Raw genomic sequence first — 25,539 nt, 5'->3', positions numbered from 1 at the left:
GGGAGCCGGGGCCAACTGCTGGGAAGCCGGGGCTAGCGCGGGGGAGCCGGGGGCTAGCGCCGGTTACCTGCTGCCTGGCAGTGGGTGACTGGTTGGCCGCGTTCAATCCCGGGGTCCGGTCGGCGGCTGTGGGGCGTCTGGTTGTCAGGGAGACACAGCTGGTAGCGTCTCGGGAGCGCGCACGTCGGGCTACAGCAAGCGACGGGAAAAGAGCCGGCGGCCATCTTGGGGAAACTTTTTATAAGTTGCTGAAACGCTGGAACTGTAAGTAGAAACCGGCTAGAAAAGTCATTTACAGGGGGGCTTAGTAATGTATGCTTAATTAGGGGGACTGGGCAAAAAAAAAATTTCACAGCTTCCTCGAGACAACCCCTTTAATCTACTAGATCACACATTGATGGTAGCGCTGTCCTGAGACACCAAAGCGTTTGTACGGGAAATATTCCAACCACCATTACCAGTGACCAGGAATATTATATCTACTATATGCACAGGGAGAGTTGTCACCAATACTGGAAGTCATTAACTGCGTCCAGAAGTGCAGAACAGTAGATGCACAGCAGCGTCGTGCAAAGTGTGTTATTACAAAAGTGTAGTATTACATTGCAGAAAAGTTTTGGATATCGGCCTCAAACTCCACCCTTATCCCCTCACATGACCCGTAAGAAGATCGTTTCCATTGGATTTCCTCTGAACAAATAACAATGTGCCCCTTACTCTGTAGAAAATGTAGTTTTTCTAGATTCCCATTTTATACTATGAGATGAAAACATACTTGTAGGGTGAAATATACATTTTTGACAGTGAACATGAAAGGGGTTTCTGAGACTTTTACTGTTGATGACCTATCCTCTGTTGATTGGCAGGGGTCTGCTACTCAGGATCCCCTCCGATTAGCTGGTCCCTGGACCCGCTATCAGTGCGGACCGCGCTGTCTGTACTGCAGGCACAGCTCTCATTGAATTAAATAGTAGCTGTGGCTGTAGTACCAAACTGGGCCTCTACAATGCTGACAGCGCTATCTGTTTACAGTATCACTGACAGTGGGCACTGGGATCAGCAGATTGGTGGGAACCCCAAGGGGCAGACCTTTACATATCAACTATTAATGACCTAGCCTGAGAATAGGTCATAAATAGTAAATATCCTTGTAACCCCTTCACGAATGCCAAGTGTCACAAAGGGTGTATGGAGCGGGTTGTAAAGCCATAGTCATTTACCGTAGTTGCTGTCTGCGGTCTAGTGCGGAGGGAGCGAAGTCTGCAAAGACTTGAACACCTGTCTCTTTTCCCGGGAGACACAAGAGGTTTCTCGCAGCAGAAAGGATCATGTTCCTAGCTTCAGGGTAGTGGAGCTTGAAGACAATGTCTCTGGGAAATTAAACAAAACCCCCACGCTCCAGGGATTACAGACAATTTGATATAGAAAAATGAATTCACTTACTTGACAGGATTGGGGGGGGGGTGTCTCCGGTCTCCGTTGTGAACACACCCTTTAATCCTGGTTTGCAGAAGGTCACAAAACTGCTCTCCTGAAGTCCCAATCAATGGTCCACAGAGGGAATATGTTGGAAATGTTTCCAATTTATTAATAAGGCTAAATTTAACATAAATCAAATAGATAGAGCAACAAAAAAAGTGGGTGACCGTTATGAGGGCCAACGGAGGAAACTCGGCCTGCTTACCCATACGATCAGTAAAATATTTGATCTTTCGGGGGTGTGGTATAGATTTTTGGCATTGTGATCATTTTGGCTCGTCGTCTTGTGCCGGATGTCCGGGCATGGATACGGTCGCTGGAACACATATATACATGTGGTTCGGAAAAACTAGAAGGGAACGCACGCTGGATAAAAAATATATAATGACCTTATAAACTTCGATCTATAAAATCCAAGCTGTTAAATTATGTAACTCTAATAATAAAACAATATAACAAGAAACCATATGCTATAAAGGATTAACAATGTGTATACGCCATATCCATAAAAGCATAGTCCTAAGTTACAGGCAGAGTAGTGAGATTGGAAAAGTGAGGAGGAGGAGGAGGAGCGAAATGTGAAATATATTTCAGAGAAGGAAATTTGCAACCAACGTTGATTAAAGACTAATTTAAAATGAATAAAACATATAAAAGATGTAACATGGTGGATAAAATATATTGGCTCCAACAGCCACCCAAGGACCTGAAAAGACAGTTAAACTAGGATACGTGTCGTGGTCACTGGGATAATACCGTGTGATACCATAAAACCATGTAAAAGCAAAATAGAACCCCAGCCTAAAGCTAAATATGATATAGAAGGTATAAAATTATCATGATAAGCCATCTACACTCGACCGAAACTGCCCTTACAAAAGTAACAAATGACCTGATGACTGCAAAGTCGAGAGGTGATTACTCTCTACTAATCCTCCTTGACCTGTCTGCTGCATTTGACACTGTCGACCATAATCTCCTCACTATGCTCCACTCTATTGGTCTAAAGGATACTGCTCTCTCCTGGTTCTCCTCCTACCTCTCTGACCGCTCTTTCAGTGTTTCCTTTGCTGGTTCTATCTCTGCTCCACTTCCTCTTGCTGTCGGGGTACCCCAGGGCTCGGTCCTTGGTCCCCTTCTTTTCTCTATCTATACTGCCCCAATTGGACAAACCATCCACAGATTCGGCCTCCAATACCATCTCTATGCTGACAATACCCAACTATACACCTCTTCTCGTGAGATCTCTGGACCATTCCTCCAAAATATCACCGACTGTCTGTCCGCTGTCTCTAACACTATGTCCTCCCTTTTTCTCAAACTAAACCTCTCTGAAACTGACCTCCTTGTCTTTCCACCTTCTAACCGACCTCCCCTCAACATCTCCATTCCAGTGTCTGGCACCATCATAACCCCCCGACGGCATGCCCGATGCCTTGGGGTCACACTGGACTCTGACCTCTCCTTTGCCCCCCATATCCAATCTCTGGCCCAAACATGCCACATGCACCTCAGAAATATTGCTAAAATACGTCCGTTCCTAACCACGGACACGCTAAAGACGCTCGTGGTTGCACTCATCCACTCCCGGCTTGACTACTGCAACTCGCTACTCATCGGCCTCCCCCGCACTAGACTCGCTCCACTCCAATCCATACTAAATGCAGCAGCTAGACTCATTTTTCTATCCAGTCGTTATTCAGACGCCTCTGCATTATGCCAGTCGCTGCATTGGCTGCCCATCCACTGCAGAACTAAATTTAAACTCCTCTACCTCACTCACAAAGCTCTGCATGGCGCTGCGCCACCATACATCGCCTCCTTACTGTCAGTACACCACCCAGCCCGCTCACTCCGATCGGCTAACACACTCAGACTAAACACCCCTGTAATACGAACCTCACATGCTCGCCTACAGGACTTCACTAGAGCAGCACCCATCCTCTGGAATGCTCTACCCCAAGGCATCCGGACAATTCCCGATGCACGAAATTTCAGACGTGCCTTAAAAACGCACCTCTTCAGGGAAGCATACCAACTCTCCTGACCTAGTCCCTCGCCCCTCCCTATGGTGCCCCACCCTGTTTGCCTTCTGATAAATGATCTGTACATAATATTTCCTATTGCCTGTATTCCCCACCCCTGCACCTCCTGTACCACCCTCAACCCATTTGTGTCTAACCCAATGTACCTTATATTGTAATTGTTGTATTGTTCTGCATTTATCCATGCCTGAAAGCGCTGCGGAATAAGTTGGCGCTATACAAATAAAGATTTATTAAAGATTTATTATTATTATGAGGGTGGAAGTGTCCAATGTGGACAATACAGGATAGAAGGGAAAAGTACATTAAAAGTATAAATATATGGGTTAAAGGGAAACCAAGGTCACATCTTTCAAGAATCTCATGGAGACCATTCGGAATTATTGTATTTAAGTAAAAAAATCCAGAATCCCTCTTTGATTTTAAGTCATGAATAGACCTCCTGAAGGATCTTCTCCAACGTGTGATGCGTAGGCCGGAGGGGTTCATGTTGTGGTGGCTGGCATATTTTGTCTAGATACACCATGTTTCATGAACCCCTTTTGTATATTAGTACGGCCTATAAACCTAAGCCCACGGGGGCATTCAATCACATATATGATGCAGTTGGACCCACAGTTTAGAGATACCCTCAGGGGTATAGAGAACTTCTACTCTTCCAGACTACTCCCTTTACGGTTGTGACATATGCTTGCCCAACATTTACAGCCATATTTAACTTTGTTTCCCTATAGCATTCACAGAGGGGGGGGGGGGGGGTATGGTATTTACAGGGGCGTGAAAGGGGTATGGTATTTTTGTCTTTCCTAAAAATTATAGCTGGACAGTCGGGTAACTCTGTAACCAAATATGAGTCACTTCGGAGGGTACCCCATGTTTCTTTAACTATAGTTTTAAGTTCCGAATGCTTGGAGTTGTTTACACTCTACTTGACCCAGACGTACTTGGGAATCCTGTTGACACCCTTCATCAGTGGATGTCCTTGTGACCAGGGAACGTTGTGGCCACCTCTAATCTGATAAGCTACCAGGGACGTCAGGTGTGACGGTCTGCCCTTCCTTGGGTCACACCAGGTCAGTCCCCTCTAGTTGTTTCACATTCCTTCATCATTTCCTTTCCTCTCGAGCGCTGCCTTTGGTCTTAAATGTCTCTGGGAAGGTTTGTATTGCGCAGCTTGGCCAGGGCTCTGGAAATCTGATCCAGACGAAACCTTCCCGGGTCGACCGGAGGGAGTGAGGCTTGGCAGATATTCTGAGCTGCACCTTTAAGTGCCGTATAACATTCAGATAGGCCTTGTATGCGTAAGCTAGCCCGTCTTAAGCAGGTTTTGTCATTTTAACTCAAGTTGCGCAGTTTGTTCTTCATGATCCCCGATCCTGGTCTTATCTGCATCTAGCGCCTCTTCCATTGTGTCTGTATTATGTCTCACTTTGATACTTTTGCCCAGCCCTTGTAATTGTTATGTAAACTCCTAGACCGCCGAGTGAAGTTCTTCTTTGAATAGCTGTTTAATAGTTTCATAGAGTTCCGTATTATTGACACTGCAGTTGGGATGAATCGGTAATTGGAGAGCGTCGCCTAAGCAGGCTTGAGCAGGTAGTTTACTGGAAATATATGCCAGTTCCTGTATAAGGTTTTTGGTCACCAGTCTCATGAATTGGTTGAAATCAAATCTCTTTCAGGATTGCTCAGATCGACCCTGGAAGGGACCAGAATCGTCCGCTTTACAGAAAAATAATGCAGATCTTCAGGAAAAGGGTCCTAAAAAATTAGGGCTGGCCTGAATAGTTAAAAAAAAATGAGATGGCGGCCCATATTATTGTAATCTGGGGAGGGGGAGCTGCACAAGGGCAGACCCCCAATATGATGGTTGTGGTAAAGGGGTACCTTAAGTAGGGTGTCACTCCCCCAGTCAGTAGTAGGTAAAAGTTGAGAGGCTGCAGGTACATGTACTCCTGGGAGTCGTTGCAGATTGTAGCAGAACAATGGTGCAGCAGTTCGGGGCCCTCAGTAACAAGCCAACTTCAGGGGCCCGCAGGCCGCATAGTGTTCTGTTCAATTCTTCTGCGGCGGGTATAAAATATAGTTTTAGAACGTTCCTGTTAGCTCTCCACTTAAACCTGCTGAGTCATCGTAACCCACAGAAAACAGTTCTGTGATGTTCTATTACAAATTCAGCTCTGCTACATTTGCAAATGATGCTTCTATAAAATAAAAATAAAAACCTCTCCATATGGAATGGTCATAATGGAACAGGCCACTGTTTTTCCGTATCACATTTACGCCGCAGCACGGACGCTCGTTTTACTTTTGGCCTGTGTACCATTCATGTATATCCGATCCTTAGGCCAGTATATAATGTACATAACCTATTTGTTTATAAAATCCTAATACTTCTTGTTAATCAAATCAATTAACTTCAATTAGTGAAATTACCTTAACCCTTTCTCCTCAATCACAGAGTGCCGCTGGCTCGTCCAGTGACCACTAATGATTCTTAGCACCCCGGTGATTTCTCTCCCGCACGGCCTCTATAGCTGTGCGTCATTCGCCTACTGCTTGATGTTGCATTTGAACCTGCATTTCTTTTGTAGCCCCGACATGAGTACTTTAATGTGCCAGTGTATTAAATGGCCGCACTCCTAATGCATGCAGAGTATCAGACGACTGGCATTGGGATTCATCTTGTCCTTGAAAATGGTGAAAACCTCCATCTTTCCGAGAGCAGTATTTATCATTTTTATGTATTGTTTGCTTTTTGTGCATTCATTTAATCTGTAATAGATTGACTATGTATTGCATTTCCTGTCATTGTAACCTTATGTTACCACTCGACTATTTATATGCCTCTTCTGGAGTTAAAAAAAATAATTTATAATATAGTTCAACGCATTGAGTTATTTTTGTCTTTACTGTTGTCGTGCAATTTCTTCTTCCATTTGAGGACTCGTGCCACAGCCATTCAGTCTACGTTACTAAACGGTATTGCTTACTTTATTACTTTGTTGTATATTGCACTGTTTTCCCACTATAGGTACTTTTAGGCCTCCTGTCCACGGGCTTAGTGATAACCCGCTGCAGATCTCCACCGCAGGAGCCGCTTCCGGGGAGCAGGGGAGAGTCAACAGCTCTCCGCACTGAGCCTATCTGATAGATAGGCTCATCGCGGCAAGTCGCAATGTCAATCAGCTGCGGGAGCCACCACCGGGGAGCAGGGGAGAGTCAACAGCTCTCCGCACTGAGCCTATCTGATAGATAGGCTCATCGCGGCAAGTCGCAATGTCAATCAGCTGCGGGAGCCACCTCCGGGGAGCAGGGGAGAGTTAACGGCTCTCCGCACTGAGCCTATCTGATAGATAGGCTCATCGCGGCAAGTCGCAATGTCGCTATGATTCTCCGCTCTGGAACAGCGGGGCTGTGTTTTCCATAGTAGTCTATGGAAAGCATTCACTGCATTTCCCGCAGCCTGATTATCACCGCGAGAAACGCAGTGAAGAATCACCTGTGGACAGGAGGCCTTTGAGGGATATACGGTGCTGTATACCTGATCTGATGTGCATGCTCTGAACTTCACAGGAAAATAAAAAGCTGTATTGTGGCTAGGTAAGGCACTACATTATAGACGTATCCATCCCTAGAAGCAATGTTTCTAGTGGAGCATGGCTCCATAATACAGTATCTGATGAAGCACAGTCCATGAATTGGATTTAGAAAAAGTCCCTTCATAAAATCTAAGACCCACGAAGGTACAGTATGGCCCCCTAGACTTATGGCTCCCTATAAGGTTGCATTTAACCAAGCAAGTGCAATATCTGCCTGAGAAACCGGGACCGATATCACACTTGCAAATCTGTGATTTTCTATGCAAGAGAGATGTATTTGTGAGAAAAAACGCACTTGCGATTTTCATGCGTGTGAAAATCGCCCATTATTCCCTATAGGAGCAAAAAAGAATTGCATCATGCTTGCATAAAACTGGCAAGTACATACGAGTGTGGTGCGATTTCCTTTTTTTGCTGTCCTGCATAGTCTAATATACATATGCAGAATAGCCGTTGACATTGGAGCTCTGTCCTGCATAGTGTTAGAAACATGTGTTGGTACTCGCCCGACAACTGAGCTCTGTCCTGCATAGTGTAATATACATGTGCAGAGTATAATATACATATGCAGAACAGCCCCCAACATCGGAGCTCTGTCCTGCATAATGTTAGAAATGTGTTGGACCTCACCCGACATCAAAGCTATTTGAGGAAAATCTCAATGTTGAACGAGCAAAAAAGAATTGCATCACATTCGTATAAAACTGGCAAGTACATGCGAGCGGGATGCGATTTTTATTTAGTTTAATTTTTTTTGCACCCATAGAAAAGAATGGATGATACTTAAAGAGAATTGCCCCAAAATAGGACATGCTGCAATTCTTCCATCTTGCAACATCACTTCAAGAAAAAAAGCCGTCCATATGAATGCACCCATTTAAAACAATGGGTTCTTTTAGCATGCGACTTCTGTGCATCTCGTAATGCACAGAAATCAAGCGAGAAAATCGGGACTCAGAGCTAGCATATGGGGAAATACGACATTATGCATGAGGCATGGTAACTTCAATAGCAACTTCAGCATTTTATTATATGTGTATAGCAATGTGGGATGTGTTGGCACTATATAGATAGCACCAACACATTCCACCGCGCTGTGCACATTTTCATCACTCACATCAGTCCCTGTCCCCATACATTCAATCTGAATCCCCTGTCGGACACACATGCACATTTAGGCCCATTTTGTATCAAAGCGATTTAAACGATCAGTATGTTTTTGGAGTGTGGGAGGAAACACATGCGCAGAACATACAAACTCCGTGTAGATGTGGCACTTGGTCAGATTCCAACACGGGACCCCAGCGCTGCAAGGCAACCGTGCATATTAATCTCATTACTGGTACATCCATTCTCAGGGCTCAAAGTAGTCGTCGCTTTTCAAACTTTCGACTACGACTTACAGCAGCCGTACATTTTGTAATGCTGCCTCTTATATCAAAGAAGATAAATGGCAAATCGAAGGAAATTTCCAGATCGAACAAGTATTGTTCTTAGACTATTGATGCATCATGCCTCTCACACAAAGTCTAAAAACACAAGAGGATGGTTTCCTACTAATGACATTGTGTTTTCCATTTCCATTCAGAACTGCATTCCACATTTTGCTTATTTCCTGTAACCTCCTAGTAGTTGATAGCACAGGGTCAGCACAATACAAGTATAGCATATAGCTTGGTCACTTCTTTTCTGTGTAAGGCACTTGTCAGGCCTCACATGGAATACTGCGCACAGTTCAGGACACCGGTGCTCAGGAAGGATGTTACAGCGCTTGAGGGGGTTCAAAGAAGGGCAACTAAATTAATAAACGGGATGAGAGGACTGGAATACCCAGAGAGGCTATCCAAATTGTGATTATTTACCCTGGAAAAAAGACGGCTAAGAGGCGATCAAATAACTATGTATAAATACATTAGGGGACGATACAAGGATCTCTCCCATCATCTGTTTATACCCAGGACTGCGTCGGTAACAAGATGGCATCTGCTACGTCTAGAAGAAAGCCGGTTTCATCACCAACACAGAAAGGGGTTCTTTACTGTAAGAGCAGTTAGACTGTGGAACTCTCTGCCTGAGGACGTGGTGATGGCAAAATCCATAGAGGAGTTTAAGAGGGAACTAGATGTCTTCTTAAAGCGCTATGATATTACAGAATTTATACATTAAATAACTAGTGGGGTTGTTGATGCGGGTCTTGGACTCATGTGGGAACTTTCAAACGTTGATCCAAGGATTATTCTGACTGCCATTATGGCATCGGAAAGGAATTTTTCCCCCAATATGGGCTGAATTGGCTTCTACCTCATTGGTGTTTTTTGGCCTTTCTCTGGATCAACAAGAGAGGATTGAAACAGGCTGAACTGGATGGACATTGTCTTCCTTTGGCCTAACATACTTTGTTACTTTAAATGGAAACTGTCAGGTGACTTAAGCTGGCCAGTCTACGGGTAGCAGCATATAGTGGCAGACACGCTGATTTCAACTGTCAGTTACTTGTACCGATCAGTTAAGTGGTTTTTCCAAATCCCAGTTTTGAAACTTTTTGCTGAGATGGACTGGAATCCGAGTCTTGGAAAACGAGTTCAATGAAGCACATACATATTCATATATGCATAGTTTCCCCACCATTCTCCTCTCTCCAGATGCTGATTGACGGGTCACATACCCTGGTTCTCGGAAAATAAGACCTACCTCAAAAAAAATCCTAGCCTAATTTCTGGGGAGGCTTGAAATATTAGCTCTACCCCGAAAATAAACCTTAGCTGCACTACATAAAAAAACATTACCTAGCACTCTCGGTACAGGTCCCTCCTGCTGTTCTCTAGAGCTTCGGCGCTGTTCCCGCAGTCCTCAGCCACTCGTATAACATAACTTTCTGGTTACAGGATGAACCAATGCTATAGCTGTGATTGGCTGCGGCTCAGCGAATTCATAAATCTCGCCTCTACAATGCAATGACTGTTGATTGGCTCTTGCATCGCTGCTCAGCCAATCACTGCAGTGCTGGATAAACCAATCACAGCCATTGCATTGGTTCATCCAGTGCTGCAATGAATGGCTGAGCAGTGGTGGAAGAACCAATCAGAGCCATCATTTCCTAGAGGCGGGATTTATGAATCCCCTAGCCAGAAAGTGAAGCTGTATGAGCAGCCGAGGAGTACGGGAAACCTGCTAAACATATAGAGAGCAGTGGGAAAGACCTGGACTGAGCCTGATAAGAAAATGAGACCTGGTGCCAATTTTGGGGAAAAAATTAATATAAGACTGGGTCTTTTTTTCAGGGAAACACCGTACATAGGATGTTAGGCTGATAAAAGACATACCCATCCATTTCCGCCTAACAAAGGCAGCAGACACAGATTAGATATTAGAAAAAAAACTTGCTGGCAGGGAGGGTGATCAGTGAGTGGAACAGGTTGCCACGGGAGGTGGTGAGTTCTCCTTCAATGGAAGTGCTCAAACAGAGGCTGGACAAATATCTGTCTGGGATAATTTAGTGATCCTGCACTGAGCAGGGGGTTGGACCCGATGACCCTGGAGGTCCCTTCCAACTCTACCATTCTATGAGTCTATCCTGCAATGTTGATCCAGTGAAAGGCAAAAAAAAACCCCAATGAGGTAGAAGCCTATTTTCCTCATTCTAGAGAAAAAATTCCTCCTTCACTCCAAATCCAGCAATCAGAATAATCCCTGGATTTCTTACTGTTCTGAAGTAATCAGTGGCTATAACAAGAAAGGCATCCAGGCCCCTCTTGAACTCTTCTCTTTTGGTGTAGAAACCTTCTTCCCACTAGACGTAGAGGATCCCCCCTTGTTACAGTCGCAGTCCTGGGTATAAATAGATGATGGGAGAGATCTCTGTATTGTCCCCTGATATCTTTATACATAGTTATTAGGTCGCCCATTAGCTGTCTTTTTTCTAAGCCTAAATAACCCCAATTTTGATAACCTCTCTGGGTATTGTAGTCCGCCCATTCTGTTTATTACTTTAGTTGCCCACCTTTGTACCCGCTCAAGCTCTGATATGTCCTTCTTGAGCACCGGTGCCCAAAACTGTCCACAATATTCTATGTGTGGTCTGACCAGTGACTTGTAAACAGGAAGAACAGAGTTCTCATCATGTGCCCCTAAACCTCTTTTGATGCTCCCCATGATCCTATTTGCCTTGGCAGCAGCTGCCTGACACTGGTTGCTCTAGTTACATTTACAGTTAACTAAAATCCCCAAGTCCCTTTCCATGTAATTTTTGCCCAGTGGTTTCCCATTTAGGTTCTTCTGAGTTATTGCCTGTACACGGAAAAATGTGCCAATCTGCTCACAAAAGAGCAAACACGTACATTAGGGTTCAAGTATGTACTTACTAATAAACCTTTAGGAAAGAATTGGTATTTTATTACTTTACTAATAAATCAATTTAGCGATACATTTGAGACAATACTATTGTTGTAAATGGCAATTACTGCTTCACTAATGTCCTAATATTCACTTGTGACTGCTAAGCTCCAGTTTCAGGATCCATTACTCAGATGTCCAAATGGCAAGTTCTCTTATCCCTTCCTTAGGCTGGTGGCAGAGTAGCATAACTGTGAGTTGTGCCCAAGAGACTCTGGTGCCACTCACATCAGACATCACAATCTGTCCCCCTTGACATGCACTGAGATTTCTCTTGTGGGCTCATAAATATCCAAATTAGTTTTATCGACTCCTCTCTTGTAGTTGAAGGCTGTACATCAGATTGCCTAGAGATGGAAGATTTACATAAAGGAGTGTCCACTGATGTCTTCAGAAAGAGGCGGGACTTGATCTATTTAGGATAGCGAAAGTAGCGGAAAGCCCGAATGCAAAACTGAGCAAAATGGTAAGAACATCAGAGTCTGCAGTTTGAGACAGAAGTGTAAGACTGTTCACATCTGTTCTGGAGGCTCCACTAGGAACACTTGTCAACGATTCCATCACAATGGACAGAAACCTTGACAGCTTTATAAGTCAATTAGTGTCTGTGGAGCGCCGGATCTGGCACGCATATATCTATATTACACTCAAGTTCGGCACTTACAACAAGTCAGGTTGAATCCGGGAACCCAAACAACCAATGAGGTTGAATCGCACAAGCCAAGCAACCAATCAGGTTCCTAGAATTGTGAATCAGAACCAATGAGGTTGCTGGAATTGCTCCATAGTGCCGAACATGAGTGTAATATAGATATATGCATCTGGCACAGCGTTGCTATTAAGAGAAGCCGCAATGCTGAAGTCAACACAGCCTTAGGCCGCTAGTACACTTGCGTATTTTGGAAGAGGTCTGAGAGAGCCAGAGCTCAGGCGCAACTGGCTGGTGGATTGTTCCTTGGATGGAATTAACTTTAATGGTTCAGGTATTCTTTAAAAAAAAAAACTTTTTATTTTAAAGCCAGTAAGTGTACATTTGCTGGACTTTAAGTAATTTTTATTAAACAATACCTGAAACATTCATTTCATCCAAGATGCCAAGATGTTTTCAATCTGCATGCAGCGCTTCTTCTCCTGGCTAAAAGCCGGGCAACTGAGTGGAAAGCGAATGGACCCATTATTATAGTCAATTGGGTCCGTTCAGCGCTGTTCAGTTTCGTTGTAAGACGGAGCCGTTCCGCCTGGGGATTCCCCTTTCCTGCTCCCCGAACGGAGCAGGAAAACGGAACTCCCGAACTCAGAGGTGAAACCTACCTTAAACTCCTGGTTTTAGCTTACAAGTACTCATTGTGATAGAAATCTGCCACATGAGAACAAACCTTTACAAGTACTAAGTTGAAGTTTTTTCCCGCAAAATGCCAGACATGTCCGACTGTGTAGGGACACACCCTATTGACAAGCACAATGGTAACACCCAGTTGTCATTGATTCAGACATTTCTAGAAGAATTAGCGGAGGAGCAGCAGAACACGGATGCTCCAGAATTGTTATTCGATGGGTAATATGCACTGTAGGTCATCAGTAAGTGATCAGTGGGGTCTACTGGCCGGTCTGCTGTTGGCCACGCTAGCTGCCACCCGGTACGGAGCAGGAAGCCAATGGGTCCATACATTGTGCAGTAGCCTGGTACGGTATTGCAGGCGCTCTTCCCGCTCACCTTTCCCGTGGCTAGGTCATCAGTTTTGAACATCTGTTAAACCCCTTTAGAGGATAATCCTCTTTATTATGGCCGGGCCGCTCTTGATTTCAGTTTTGCTAGGTAACCGTGATTAGTGGTGTGAATCAATTACAAGCCATTTATTCTTCCAAATTTTGTTTAATAAGTCCCTGCGTCGCTGCTCCCTATAAAGGCTGATAAATCTGTAAATTAAATTACACTGGGTACCTGCAGGCCTTCGGTCGTGTGAGAACTGTCAATGAAGCACAGCAGTTCAGGTTTTTTCTATGCTCGCGTTGTGGAACGGACCATGTTATTGCTTTCTTCTTTTGTTGTATTTTAGCATTTGTACATTTGAAACACCCCGGAGTTATTTATCTTCACTGAGAAAGGAGTGCCGGCACGTGACCCTTATATATATAATACACACCTTATAGTACTGAGCGGAGCAATATACATACATGGTATGTCATTGGAGGACCTAAACGGCTTGCTAATTGGGTCATCACATTTTCCCCCTTTTAGCATGTTGTCCTTCATACATCAGTATGAGATGGTTCCTTCTGCTGATACATTAAACTGACTATTGGTACCGGTGGTCTCCATCCTGTAACCACAACTCTCGGTATGGTCTGAGAATCGCAGGTCCAAGGCGATCCATATAAGACATTCGGCCATAACTTTAAAACCCTTTCAGGTGAACTGAAGAATATCTTGTGGCGTGGTACCTGTCAAGGGGTGAGATATTATAGGTAGCAAGTAAACAGTCATTTCTTTGAAATTCATATGTTGGAAGCAGGAAAAATGGGCAAGCGTAAGGACATGAGCGACTTAGATCCCAGTCATCATACCTTGAACTTTTGTCAGTGCATGTCCAAAACAGCAGGTCTTGTGGGGTATTTCCGGTATGCTGGGGTTAGTACCTATTATAGGTGGACTAAAGAAAGGCAGCAGGTGAGTTGGCAACAGGGTCATGGGTACCCAAGTTTCATTTATGGAGAGCAATGGCTAACCCGTCTGGTCCGATCCCACAGAAGAGCTTCTGTGGCAAAAGTTGGTGAAAAAGTTCATCTTGGCTTTGAAAGAAAGGTGGCAGAACACACGGGCCACTGCAACGTGCTGCATAGACCGGAGCACCCATGGTGACCCCGGGCCACTGCCAGAAGCACCTACAATTGACCATAGAGCAGTGGAAGAAGGTGGGCGAGTGTCATGAATCACATTTTCTTTTACAACATTTAGACAGCTGTGTGTGGGGTAGTTGCTCCCCTAGGAATGAGATGTCACCAGGGTGCACTATGGGTAGAAGACAAGTCTGCGGATGTAGTATGATACTCTGGGCAAGGTTTTACTGGGAAACTTTGTTATCTAGCATTCTTGTGTATGTTGGGTTAACATGGACCACCTACCTGAACCTTGTGCAGACGGAGTACGTCTCTTCATGGGAAGCGTATTCACTACTGGCAGTGTTCTCTTTCGTCAGGATGATGTAGCCTGCCATATTGCAAAAAAATGCTAGCAATGGATGAAGAGCTCCAAGTGTTGATTGGTCTCCAAATTCCCCAGATCTCCGTCCCATAGAACATTTGTGGAAAGTGCAGAGGAAACAAGTCCAGTCTACAGAGGCCACACCTCACACCTTACAGGACTTACAGGGATTCTGTCACCTCCTGGAGCTAAAACGTAACTGGCACATAGCGGAAGGGCGCTGAGTTTGGAGGGGGGGGGGGGGGGAGTTTTTATACTTACATTCGCAATGCATCGAGTGGCGGCTTTGCGGGCACACAATGAAGGGGGGTTCATATAAAAATTACTCCTGGGAACACAGTACCCCTTTCACTATGCCTCCATTACTTTACTTACTTTTTGGGGCTCAATGGAAGTGACAGAATCCCTTTAAAGGATCTGCTGCTAACATGTTGGTGCTAGATACCGTATAACATCTTCAGTGGCCTTGTAGAGTCCATGCCTTGATGAGCTAGAGTTGTTTTGATGTTATGGCTGATAACAGGGTTAGTGTTGAGCGAACCAGAACAGTTGAACCCTGTTTCAGGTTGAAATTTGTGAAAAGTTCGGTTTGGCACAAATCTAAAACTACTAAAATTTATTTTACTAGATTGACCTGATGTTCATTACGCGAACATAAAATGTTTGGAAAAATGGTTGTTGTGAACTTCTAAATCTCTCTCTCTGGCCACTTCTCTCTCTATGGCCGCCTGCGTACGGGCGGAAATTCCGCAGCAGGATTCCACGCTAAATTTCCGCCCCTGAACGCCTGCATAGGAAGGGATTACAGCACACAATCCTATGCAGACGGCCGCGGTTTGTCTGCGCGAAATCACGCGCAGCAAACAAACCACAGCATGTTCTAAGTCACTAACCAGCCACCGTCTCCACTCTGCGCATGCGCCGGCAGCCGGCACATGAAAGAGCCAGAGCTGCGGGAGCAGGTAAGTCCGCGGTGCTCTCTGCAGGCGCTCGGGTCTGGTCCCGCGGCGAGAATTCGCAGGTGGCCTATCTTGTTGCTTCTCATTGAAGGAAATGGGAGAGCTCCGTGATCCTCTGCTGCGGTGGGGGAATCTCTTCAGCTGTGGCTGGGGGAATCCTTCATCCCCCACGGGGATAAAGGGACTCCCCATAGTGAAGGGAGGCTGTTTTCACATGAAAAGCCTCACATCCACAGGGCTTTCAAATGGCTGTGATTCACAGCCCGATATTGCCCTCACCCACCAGCCTCATTCTCTCCTCGCCATTTGCATCTCACGCTGCTTAGCAATGCTTCACTCTCCCTAGCAGCGCGCGCCCATAGACTTAACATAGAAACTTTGACCTGGCCTGACAGATCACTCCATGTATCAGACTCAAAATGTTATGATTTTATGGCGGCGGTGAGGATGTCACAAATCTGATGACACCAAAATCATCCACCAAAGGTCATGCAAAGGGGTCCAAGTGTGGTGCACGAAAAAGCCTAAAGGCTTTATTATATCAGATTCTTCTATTCTTATTCTTACTTTTTTTTCTCTACCTCTTTTTATTTGTTCCTTTTTTTTGTCTTTTCCTTTTCTTCTTCATTAACTGTGCCATAAAAATGTCTCAAAGCTACTTCGATACACTTCTTGGTTGCCCAACGGCGCTATCCGGGGCTATTATGACCCTTAGACAGTGTAATACACCAGTTTTAGGGGTTTTGTGAAGTTCTGGTTCAGTTTGTATAAATATGAATCAAACTATTTTTCCAAATTTGGCAAAACAGTCGAGCCCAACTTTTGTAACGTTCACTCCTCGCTACTACAGTTACTAGCCCAAGAACCTGACCTGGACACCACCTTAGCTGAGGGGCTGTGTGACATATTTACTGCGTGTTCTTGCAGTACATTCGACTACTGACTGTCCCAGTGACCAGTGTAATTGTGCATAATAATCTTACTGGTTAGAGCTTCATCATGTTTGGTGGATACATTAGGATACTGGTTGGGGAACGTCAACCATAAGTTCAGCTAGTTGGAGAAGCGAGGTTGTAGATGACTAGAGATGAGCGAGCGTACTCGGATAAGCACTACTCGCTCGAGTAATTGGCTTTATCCGAGTATCGCTGTGCTCGGGGCTAAAGATTCGGGTGCCGACACGGAGCGGGGAGCTGCAGGGGAGAACGGGGAGGAACGGAGGGGAGATCTTTCTCTCCTTCTCTCCCGCCCGCTCTCCCCTGCTCCCCGCTGTTTAGCCCCGAGCACAGCGATACTCGGATAAAGCCAATTACTCGAGCGAGTAGTGCTTATCCGAGTACGCTCGCTCATCTCTATAGATGACCTCTTTATTTTCCACTATGGGTAAGTTTACTATACCAAATGCAATGTCTGAGAGAAAGTAGTGCAGTGTTTGCTGCCTGTTGGACAATGCAGTAGGCTCCTGTAAGCCCGTTATGGTAGGGCTACACAGCAGCTTTGGCTGCCACCAGATCGCACGCTCAAAGATGTCATAGGTCTGTGACAATACATACCATCGCAAATAAATGTAGAATGTTGCAACTCCAAAAAGAGAACCACAAGAAATCCTGTGAGTGCATTTCTTTAAATTATCCGGTAGAAGCAAATTGCAGTGTGACCACATTTACTTTCACTAGTGTGCACTGTCACAGGACTACACCGCAATCTATGTCCAAATGACCTGTTTCACAGCCCAAATCCTAGCCTAAGGCCGAATGCAAGTGGCCCGCATGGATTCCGCGTAGGGAATCCGCCTGTGACCACGGCGGGTGACCCTGCGTACCTGTGTGTTCAGATGGCGGCAACCCGTGAGGACCTCTCTTTTTCTGGCTTCCCTGTAGTGTGGATGGCTGCTGGACATGTGCAGTACAGATTTAAAAAAAACAAAACAAAACACCTGCTTTTCCCATGGAATCTGCGGCCCATCTGCAACGTTAATTTCGGATGGGTCGCCGGTCGGACGGCTTCCATTGACTTTAATGGAAGCCGTCCGCGCGGAAAGTGCTGGAAAATGGAGCATGCTGCAATTTTTGATCTGTGAGCGGAAACCACAATTGAATCTTTTTTTTTTTTTTAATAGCATGCTATGGAGGGTTATTGCTGACGAATCCAGAGGCGGACGCCTGCTTCCAATTCCACAGCAAAAATCCGCCTGTTTGCATGAGGCCTAACTTAGTATATTTTTTGCATGGAGTTTGACTGAAACTACACCCACTTGTCAGAAAAAATGGTGCAACATCATGTTTTACATTATTTTGCTTCAGGTGTCTGAAAAACACTTTGCAGCTCTCTTAAAAGGGGTTATCTGCCCTCTTTTTCGTTGATGACCTATCCTCTGTAGTTTATGGACAAGTGCCCGCCGCTTAGGACCACCATCCATCAACTCATCATCCAGTGCAGCCTTTCCTGGGGTTGGAAATGCAGTAGCAGCGTGGCTCTCCCATTGATTTCAATGGGACTGCAGCCGGCGCCAACACTTCCTCCGCTGACCGTTGACAACCACATCCGGCCCGCTGCATTGGACAGTAGGTCAGACAATCGGTTGATGAATGGGGGCTCAGAACAGGGGATCCACGTCCATCAACTACTGATGACCTATCCAGAGGATAGGTCATCTGTTGAAACAAGCCTAGACACCATCTTTAACATAAAACAGTGGAATCGGTTTATATTAGACTGGGCCCACACCAGTGCTTTCTGTTGTTCCTCTCCATCCCAGGAGCTGAACAACAGAATAACTGGAAGTGCCTGATGAAGCACATGACTGACCCTATTGGCTATAATGTGCCCGTCCTGCTCCCAGCTTGTCACCTGACATTTTTCCGGTTGAACTAGAGCAGTATGCTGGGATTTTAATCGAGATCTGCATTGGAGGCTCTGAAGCAATTCCCCAGCTCAGATGGGAACCTAAACAATTATTAGCAAAAAACATTGAAAGCGAACAGCAGCAACAAACTAAAACAAAGACCAGGATGCAACAATTGTAGTCCTTGTCTAGGAATTCCAGCTGAAGACAATAAACCGTCAAAAAATGTGTATTTTTTTTGTCCTAGAGCGGAGAATGTTTTGTGCTTGTCTGCATCCTCATGATGTGTTCAGTTATGTGGCGCCCTTTGTAGCAGTCATTTGCACTTTCCTTGTTCGCAGATCGCAGATCCCATGTGTTGCTTTTGTTGGCATGTGTTAAAATAAAACTGTGTTTATATGCCTGTGTTTGCTTGCTTTTCTTTTGCTTTGTGTATTGGGGCGATAGAAGAAAATGTTTGGCTCAGGTATTCACAATATATTCTGCTTTGATGTTATCCTGGCGATAAAGTAAATATAAAGCCTGGCAATAAAGTAAATAAGGCTGTAATAATAAAGTATAAGGCTGCGTTCTCCTGCTACCATCAAGACTTGCAATCTAAACTGATAGTGTTCAATCCCATTGACTTTAATAGGGTTCTAATATTTTGGCAGCAAGAAGAAGACTACAAAAAATACTATTTTTGCTGTCGAATACCCTAATGATTAGTGAAACCCTCAACTGAGGCTTTCAACACAGGCCTTATCTCAGGGAATACTGGCTTTCTATGCGGAGATCCAGATGGTGTGAGGAGTCTTACAGGCAATGCAGCATATCCAAAAAGCTGCATCAGAGGCATCTCACCCAGTACTGTGCTCTGTACTGATATGGGACAAGAACCCCAAAACAGATGGGTATCTTGGGTTTGGCTGAAGTATCTAGTCGAGTTTCAAGGCTTTTTAATGGGTGCATCCTATAACGTTCTGCAACTTTCTAATACACAGAGGGGCTTATTTACTAACACTGTCTAAAAGTTAGACAGTGTAGAATAAGGCTGCCTGTCCACGGCTGTGCCGGAATATCTCTAGCGGGGAAGCACTGACAGGTCTCCGCGGTGAGCCTATCTGATGGGTAGGCTCACCGTGGAGAATCGGGGAAAATGCTGCAATTTGAATCCCGTGAATGGAGAATCGCTATGATTCTCCGCTCATGGATGTCGGTCTGCGCTTTCCATAGTTAAGTCTATGGGAAGCGTTAGCCGTTGCCGGATTATCGTCGTGGATAACGCATTGACATATCGCCCGTGGACAGGAGGCCTAAGAGTTGACAAATGTAAAATGTGACAGATTAATTAGCGTAGCTCTGCTGAATGAGGAATTTCAAATTTGAATACTCTGTAGTCCAACTACCAAAGAGCGCCCTATCGTTGAACACAGCAAAGAATAAGTGTCTAAAACACATAGTAAATGTGGCATAAAGCAAGTAAGACCGTATTTTAGCGCAGTTTGCCGCAGAAACAGTCAAATTTTCGATAGCAAATGAGCCGTATTATCTTTCACTTCCTTATCTTTTTCAAGATCTACCTGACGTAATTTGTTGAAATCAGATTTAAAGAATACTTGCACGTTCAGTCTGAGGTGCTTATGCTTCGTCAGCCATTTTTGGCTCCTCCCGGCATACAGGGCTATATGGGGTCACCTTCAGCTGTTGGGAGGAGCCTATAACAGCTGACGGAGCACAAGCCCTGCAGACAGAAAACATGCATGTTGGTTCAGGTGACTTTTCTAAATAAACAGTCATGTGTGCAGATCTGTGCTAACACTATATCTGACCATTATATGACTTGTATCTGGTGGGTATCACCAGTTTTTCTCTCTGCAGGATTGCAGGATCCATACTTAATTGTCAGCTTCCCTGAGCTACTGAGTGTAGAATTGCTTCTAATATGTCTTCCATATACAGCACACATAGAGAAGAGGAAATCCTGCTCCCTTATCTCTGTAGCATATCCTCAGAATCAGCAGCAGTAGGGAGGACATTATACAGCTGTACTGAGCAGTGTAGATGTGAATTAACCACTGGGGTGAGATAAAACACTTACTAGATGTTGCAACTGCATTTCTGTCTCCTTCTAGCAGCTCTTTCCTCCTCTGACCTGATCTCTGTTAGCTGCTAACCCATCTTCACTAGAGATGGATTTCATTAGTGAATTGAGAGTGGGTAAACTTGTGGCTTTTCGCGACTTTCCATTATTTCCTAGTCTTACTTTTAAATTATTTTACATTTTAGTGTAAAAACTCGTGGCACGCCACAAATAAAGCTGCGCTAGAGATTGGTTTGCCGTCACTGGGTAACACTGCTCACTTATCACTGGTGGACAGATCTCATGCCTCTGTAGTCTAATTAATACTTGTGTGGCTGATTAGCAGAAAATTATCAATCTCTTCATTTTCTTTCAGTTATCTAATTGAAATATTTTTCTTTTGGACCATGTAAATGAGTCCTCCACCGTCGGGCGACATTAGCATGTTCTTTTCTGAATGTATCTGGGAGTTGACAGATGAGTTCAAAGAACTAAAAAGTTTTGTGGGAAATGTATTAAAATGGTGTGAAAACATTGGGTGAAAACAAACTTTTTTTATTATCCTTTTGTATCAGTTTAGGTTAAAGTTGTAAGAAGGTTTTTATTAGACTAAAGTACTCTATATATTAAAGAGGACGTCCAGCTTTGTTCTCGAAATTATAAAAACTTCCTTGGGCTTATTCACACGGGTGACAATCTGGCGTGAGTTCTGTGCATTGCGAGGCTCACAAAACACGCGCGAATATGAACTCCATTTTTTTTAAATGGACTTAAGCGGGAAATTTTTTTTTACATTTTTCCCTTGCAGCAATCACAGCATGTTCTGTCTTTTGGCGTTCCCGTGGAATGCCTTGCCCATTGTTTTCAATGGGACCGTAAAAGACCTCGCATGCCGTGCGTTTGTTTCCCACTGAAATCAATGGGAAGCACTTGCGATCCTCTGACACACATGAAACCGGCGTCTGACGAGTGTAATTTCACAGAAGTGATGCGAGCTGTTTTTGAATATAAAGCACGTTTGTAAGCCCGTTATCGCGCTCGGCCGTGGGAATGTAGCTGTATATTCCCACAACTTTTTTTAAAGCTTTTTACAGTTATTTTACTTTTCGTTTCCCGCTGAACTGCCCAGAAGCTGCTGTGGAAGCACCGGTTTTTCTCACGCCTCTGTTTAGTACATTGAAGGGAAAATTGGTTATTTAAATATCAATTAGCTTATGTAAATTTAGATGTGTTAATGAGCGTTAGTTATGTGACCGAGCGCCCGGGGCAACGTAATCCGTAATTAGAATAAAGATGAAGCCACAAGATCGCTCAACAACAGATACATTGAAAAACGGTGAAAACAAAAAAAATGAGGCAGTGTATTAGATGCCAGACTTTATTTCAGCAGACTTCAAGGCCTCTCTCACACGGGCGACAGTAATATCACGTGAGATATCGCAGCTTTGTACATGCGATATTGTAGTGTCAGTGATGCTTTATTGTGAAACATTTCACATTGCATCCCTGCTGCCCACAATTTTTTCGCGTGGTAAAATCGCACGTTTTGTTTTTGCGAGAAAGGTAATAGAAGTTTATAATATTAAAAATGTATCGCATCGCACGGAAATCGCAAGTTCGTGCTATGCGATAAACAGGGAGGCTCCATAGGGAAACATGGGCTACAAAAAATAGCACATCACAGAAAGATAGGGCACGCCGCGTTTTTTTTCCCAGCAACATAGAATCAGTGAAAACATCGCTAATGTGAAGGAACGAGTTTCACAAACATGTGTTTTGTAGCGCAGTCGCATTGCTACAGAATCGTGTAAGATGTGTCATACTTAGTATTTGTATATGCTTTGCTATATCATTGGTCACCTATGGCCGCCTGCAGACGGGCGGAAATTCCGCCCCTGAAAGATGCCATAGGATTGCATTAGCAAACGCAATCCTAGGCAGACGGCAAACAAACCGCAGCATGCTCTATTTCTCTGCGGGGCGCACAGAAACGTTGCTGCCCGGCAAGCCGGCACATCAAACAGCCGGAGCCGCAGGCACGGATGAGTACGCACTGCTCCTCTGCAGGTGCTCGGGTCGGGTCCCGCAGTGAGAATCCTCGCAGCCGGATCCGACCCGCCCGTCTGCAGGCGACCTTACTCTTCCATGACCAAGTGTCATTGATGCGCCTGCGTCGGGGTCACATTCTGCAGTTGTGGTATTCCCACGTTCAGGTGATATTTCTACAGGAGGGCTTGCTTTTGTGAGTTGTATTTTTCAATGGTACCATTTACTGTACTGAAAGAATTTAAAACATTTCTAAGTGGGGCGAAGTGGCAAAACTCAACAATCGCACCATTTTTTCGGGAGTGGAGGGTCACTTTTACGGCATTCATGGTGCAGTAAAAATACCAATACCTTCTTTATTTTTCCATCGATAAGGCTCTGTGTGAGGGCTCGTTATTTGTGGAGCGACCTGTAGTTTGTATTGTTTTGGGGAACATAAGACTTTTTGATAGCTTTTTTATTCAAAAGTTTTGGAGACGAAATGACCAAAAAAAAGCTGTTTGGCTGGCTACCCCTGTCTGCCACACTCTTGCTATTCCGGGCAGACGCGAACATCACTCTTCTCCTCCTGTATCATTGGACTCTTAGCTGTGTACTTTTCATCAGCTCTGCAGGAGTTAATCCTCCCCAGAGCTCTCAGGCCAGCTGCAGGGTAATAGTCTATTGTCCTCCTATTTAGCTGAACTGGGGATCCTCCTCCTTTGCCTGAGTGTTGGTGTGAGTCACCCAGCAAAAGTCTCCTGCCTCTGACTTCTGTGTTCGCCCTGATTCCTAGACTTTTACCTGGATAACGTTTATTAACTGCCCGCCCCGACTTTGCATCAGATTCTGTCTACAGTTCGGACTGTTTCACGATGTGTTGCATCGGTATCTCGGACTCCTGGGTGGTCAGCTACCAACTACAGCGGGACTACTCCAGGAGGTAGCAGCCTGCTCGGTTTCCCGCAGCGAAGTCCAGATCCCTATACAGGGGTTAAAGGGTGAATACCAGGAAACCATCAGGATAACACCTTTAGGATTAGCCCAAAGCCAAACCGGTTGGTTGGCACAGTGAGTCCACACTGGTGGAGTTAATCATGTAGGATTTATAATGTGGCATTTTGGTAAGCTGGACCATTATTGCTGACAATTTCTCAGTACTGATGAACGGGTCAGAACCAACAGTTTTCTTATAACTGTTGGAGATAAAACTTTAATTGCATTCCCTATGAAGCGGTCTATCGGTCTATTGATATCTGTAGACGGTGAGGCAGTTTAGCAGGAGCTCCTTTATTGGAATATGTGGAATCCTCCTCAAATCCTCAACAGCTGAATGTTTAATTTTGACCTCGGGGGGAAAAAACAAGTGACATGTCGCTTCTTGATTTCGAACCCGTATCAGAAATTCCGCTAATGGATTTACCCATTGTAAAGCGCTAAATCCATGTGCAGGCTCACAGCTTACAGAAGGGCAAATCTGCAATAGAGAAACATGACGTGGCCCCGGGTTTCTGCCACTGGTTTACAGGCGGAATATGTGCGGAAAAATCGGACACAGAGTCCGCCGTGCAGACGTGGCTTTAGCGCTATTGCCATTTCATTGACATGGTTCTGACAATCCAACTTAATAGAGGGGATTCCTAGCGATATACCCTTATTTGTGTCATGAGACGACCACCACTTGAAAAGGAACCCATCATCAACTACAAGCACCATAAACTAAGTCATGATGCTTATAGTTTAGGTGATATGGAGTCCGAGGAGCCTGTTTTCAAATACTCACCCGGTCCTCTATTCCTCTGGGGTCTGCCGGCAAAGTCGGCGCATACAGACTGTGCATGCACTCTCATTCATCTCTATAGCAGTGTGCATGCACAGCCTTCTGAAAAGAGTTAAGCTGGCTATGTGCGCTGATTTTGCTGGGGACACCGCAGTAACAGGGGATCAGGTAAGTAAAAAAAATGAATAAATAAATCTTGTTATTTGTATAGCACCGCCTTATTGCGCAGCGCTTTCAGGTTATTTATTTATTACCCCCCACCAAGCTGGGTACTCATTTTACCAACCTCAGAAGGATGGAAGACTGAATCAACCTTGAGCCGGCTACCTGAACCAAGCGGGGATTGAACTTTCAACCTTCAGGTTGTGAGCAGGAGCTTAGGACTGCATTTCTGCTGCATTAACATTCTGCTCCTCGGACTTCATGTCACCTAAACCATAAGCCCCATAATTTAGTTTATGGTGCTTGTAGATGATGACGGGTTCCCTTTAAACTCATCAGATAGCTCACTGTGCCGCACTCCTCTCTTTCCGTAGCGTCTTGGATGTAATGCTCTAATTTTTGCAATTCGTAATGAACTTTTTATATTAGACCTTATTGCAGTCGGATGACCTGTTCTGGGAAAATTAAAGTCAACTACTGCGTCAATCCATTTTTATGGCCGTGACCTCGTAGGTTCCAATTCTGGACCGTAACCAGCTTTCTAAAGGCATGAAATACAGCTTAATGATTCTCCGCTTCCCAAGTTTTAGCCACTTTCACATACATCGCAGCCGAGGCAGAGAATAATGAAAGGCTTTTTGTTAGCATAGTTGGCCGGATAAACATTTTTCGAAGGATCAGAGATTTCCCCCTGTATGAGGCTCGGCTAAGCCTTTTGTGTACTGATGCGCGCTTCTATATTTAGTGTAGTAATGCGAATTCCTGCCATGTGACACATGAAGCATGCGGTAGTTACACAAAGAACATGCACCGTTAGCTAGAAAATGCACAGAGCCATTTAACTAAAAAAAGGATATTAATTCCAGCTAAAGTACCACGGGGCATGAACTTCTTGTGCGGCCTGGAGTCTTTGCCAAGTTTCGTTGGTCATGGTAGATTACACACGTAGAGGTTGTCGGGGTTATATAATGCCTCGTAGTAGTTAT

General features: G+C 44.7%; 1 protein-coding gene across 5 annotated transcripts in view; it reads left to right on the top strand.

Moving 5' to 3' along the window:
- Window positions 1-25,539, top strand: part of AP1S2 (adaptor related protein complex 1 subunit sigma 2) — a 101,370-nt gene that overhangs the window by 56,072 nt on the left and 19,759 nt on the right. The window contains exon 6 of one of the 5 annotated variants that reach the window (XM_066599471.1): window positions 11,843-11,857. The exons of 3 other annotated variants lie outside the window; for them this stretch is intronic. Coding sequence is in view for 1 of the 2 variants with exons in the window: in XM_066599473.1 (XP_066455570.1) it covers window positions 6,119-6,154 (36 nt within the window). In the remaining variant the exon portion in view is untranslated. Of the gene's footprint in view, window positions 1-6,118; window positions 6,403-11,842; window positions 11,858-25,539 lie in introns of those variants that run through there. One more of the 5 variants, XM_066599473.1, reaches the window with a different exon arrangement.

The sequence above is a fragment of the Eleutherodactylus coqui genome, chromosome 4 (genome assembly GCF_035609145.1).
Source record: "Eleutherodactylus coqui strain aEleCoq1 chromosome 4, aEleCoq1.hap1, whole genome shotgun sequence".
Classification (NCBI taxonomy): domain Eukaryota; kingdom Metazoa; phylum Chordata; class Amphibia; order Anura; family Eleutherodactylidae; genus Eleutherodactylus; species Eleutherodactylus coqui.
Note: the sequence above shows the minus strand (reverse complement) of the source record. Positions and strands in the feature narration are given on the sequence as shown.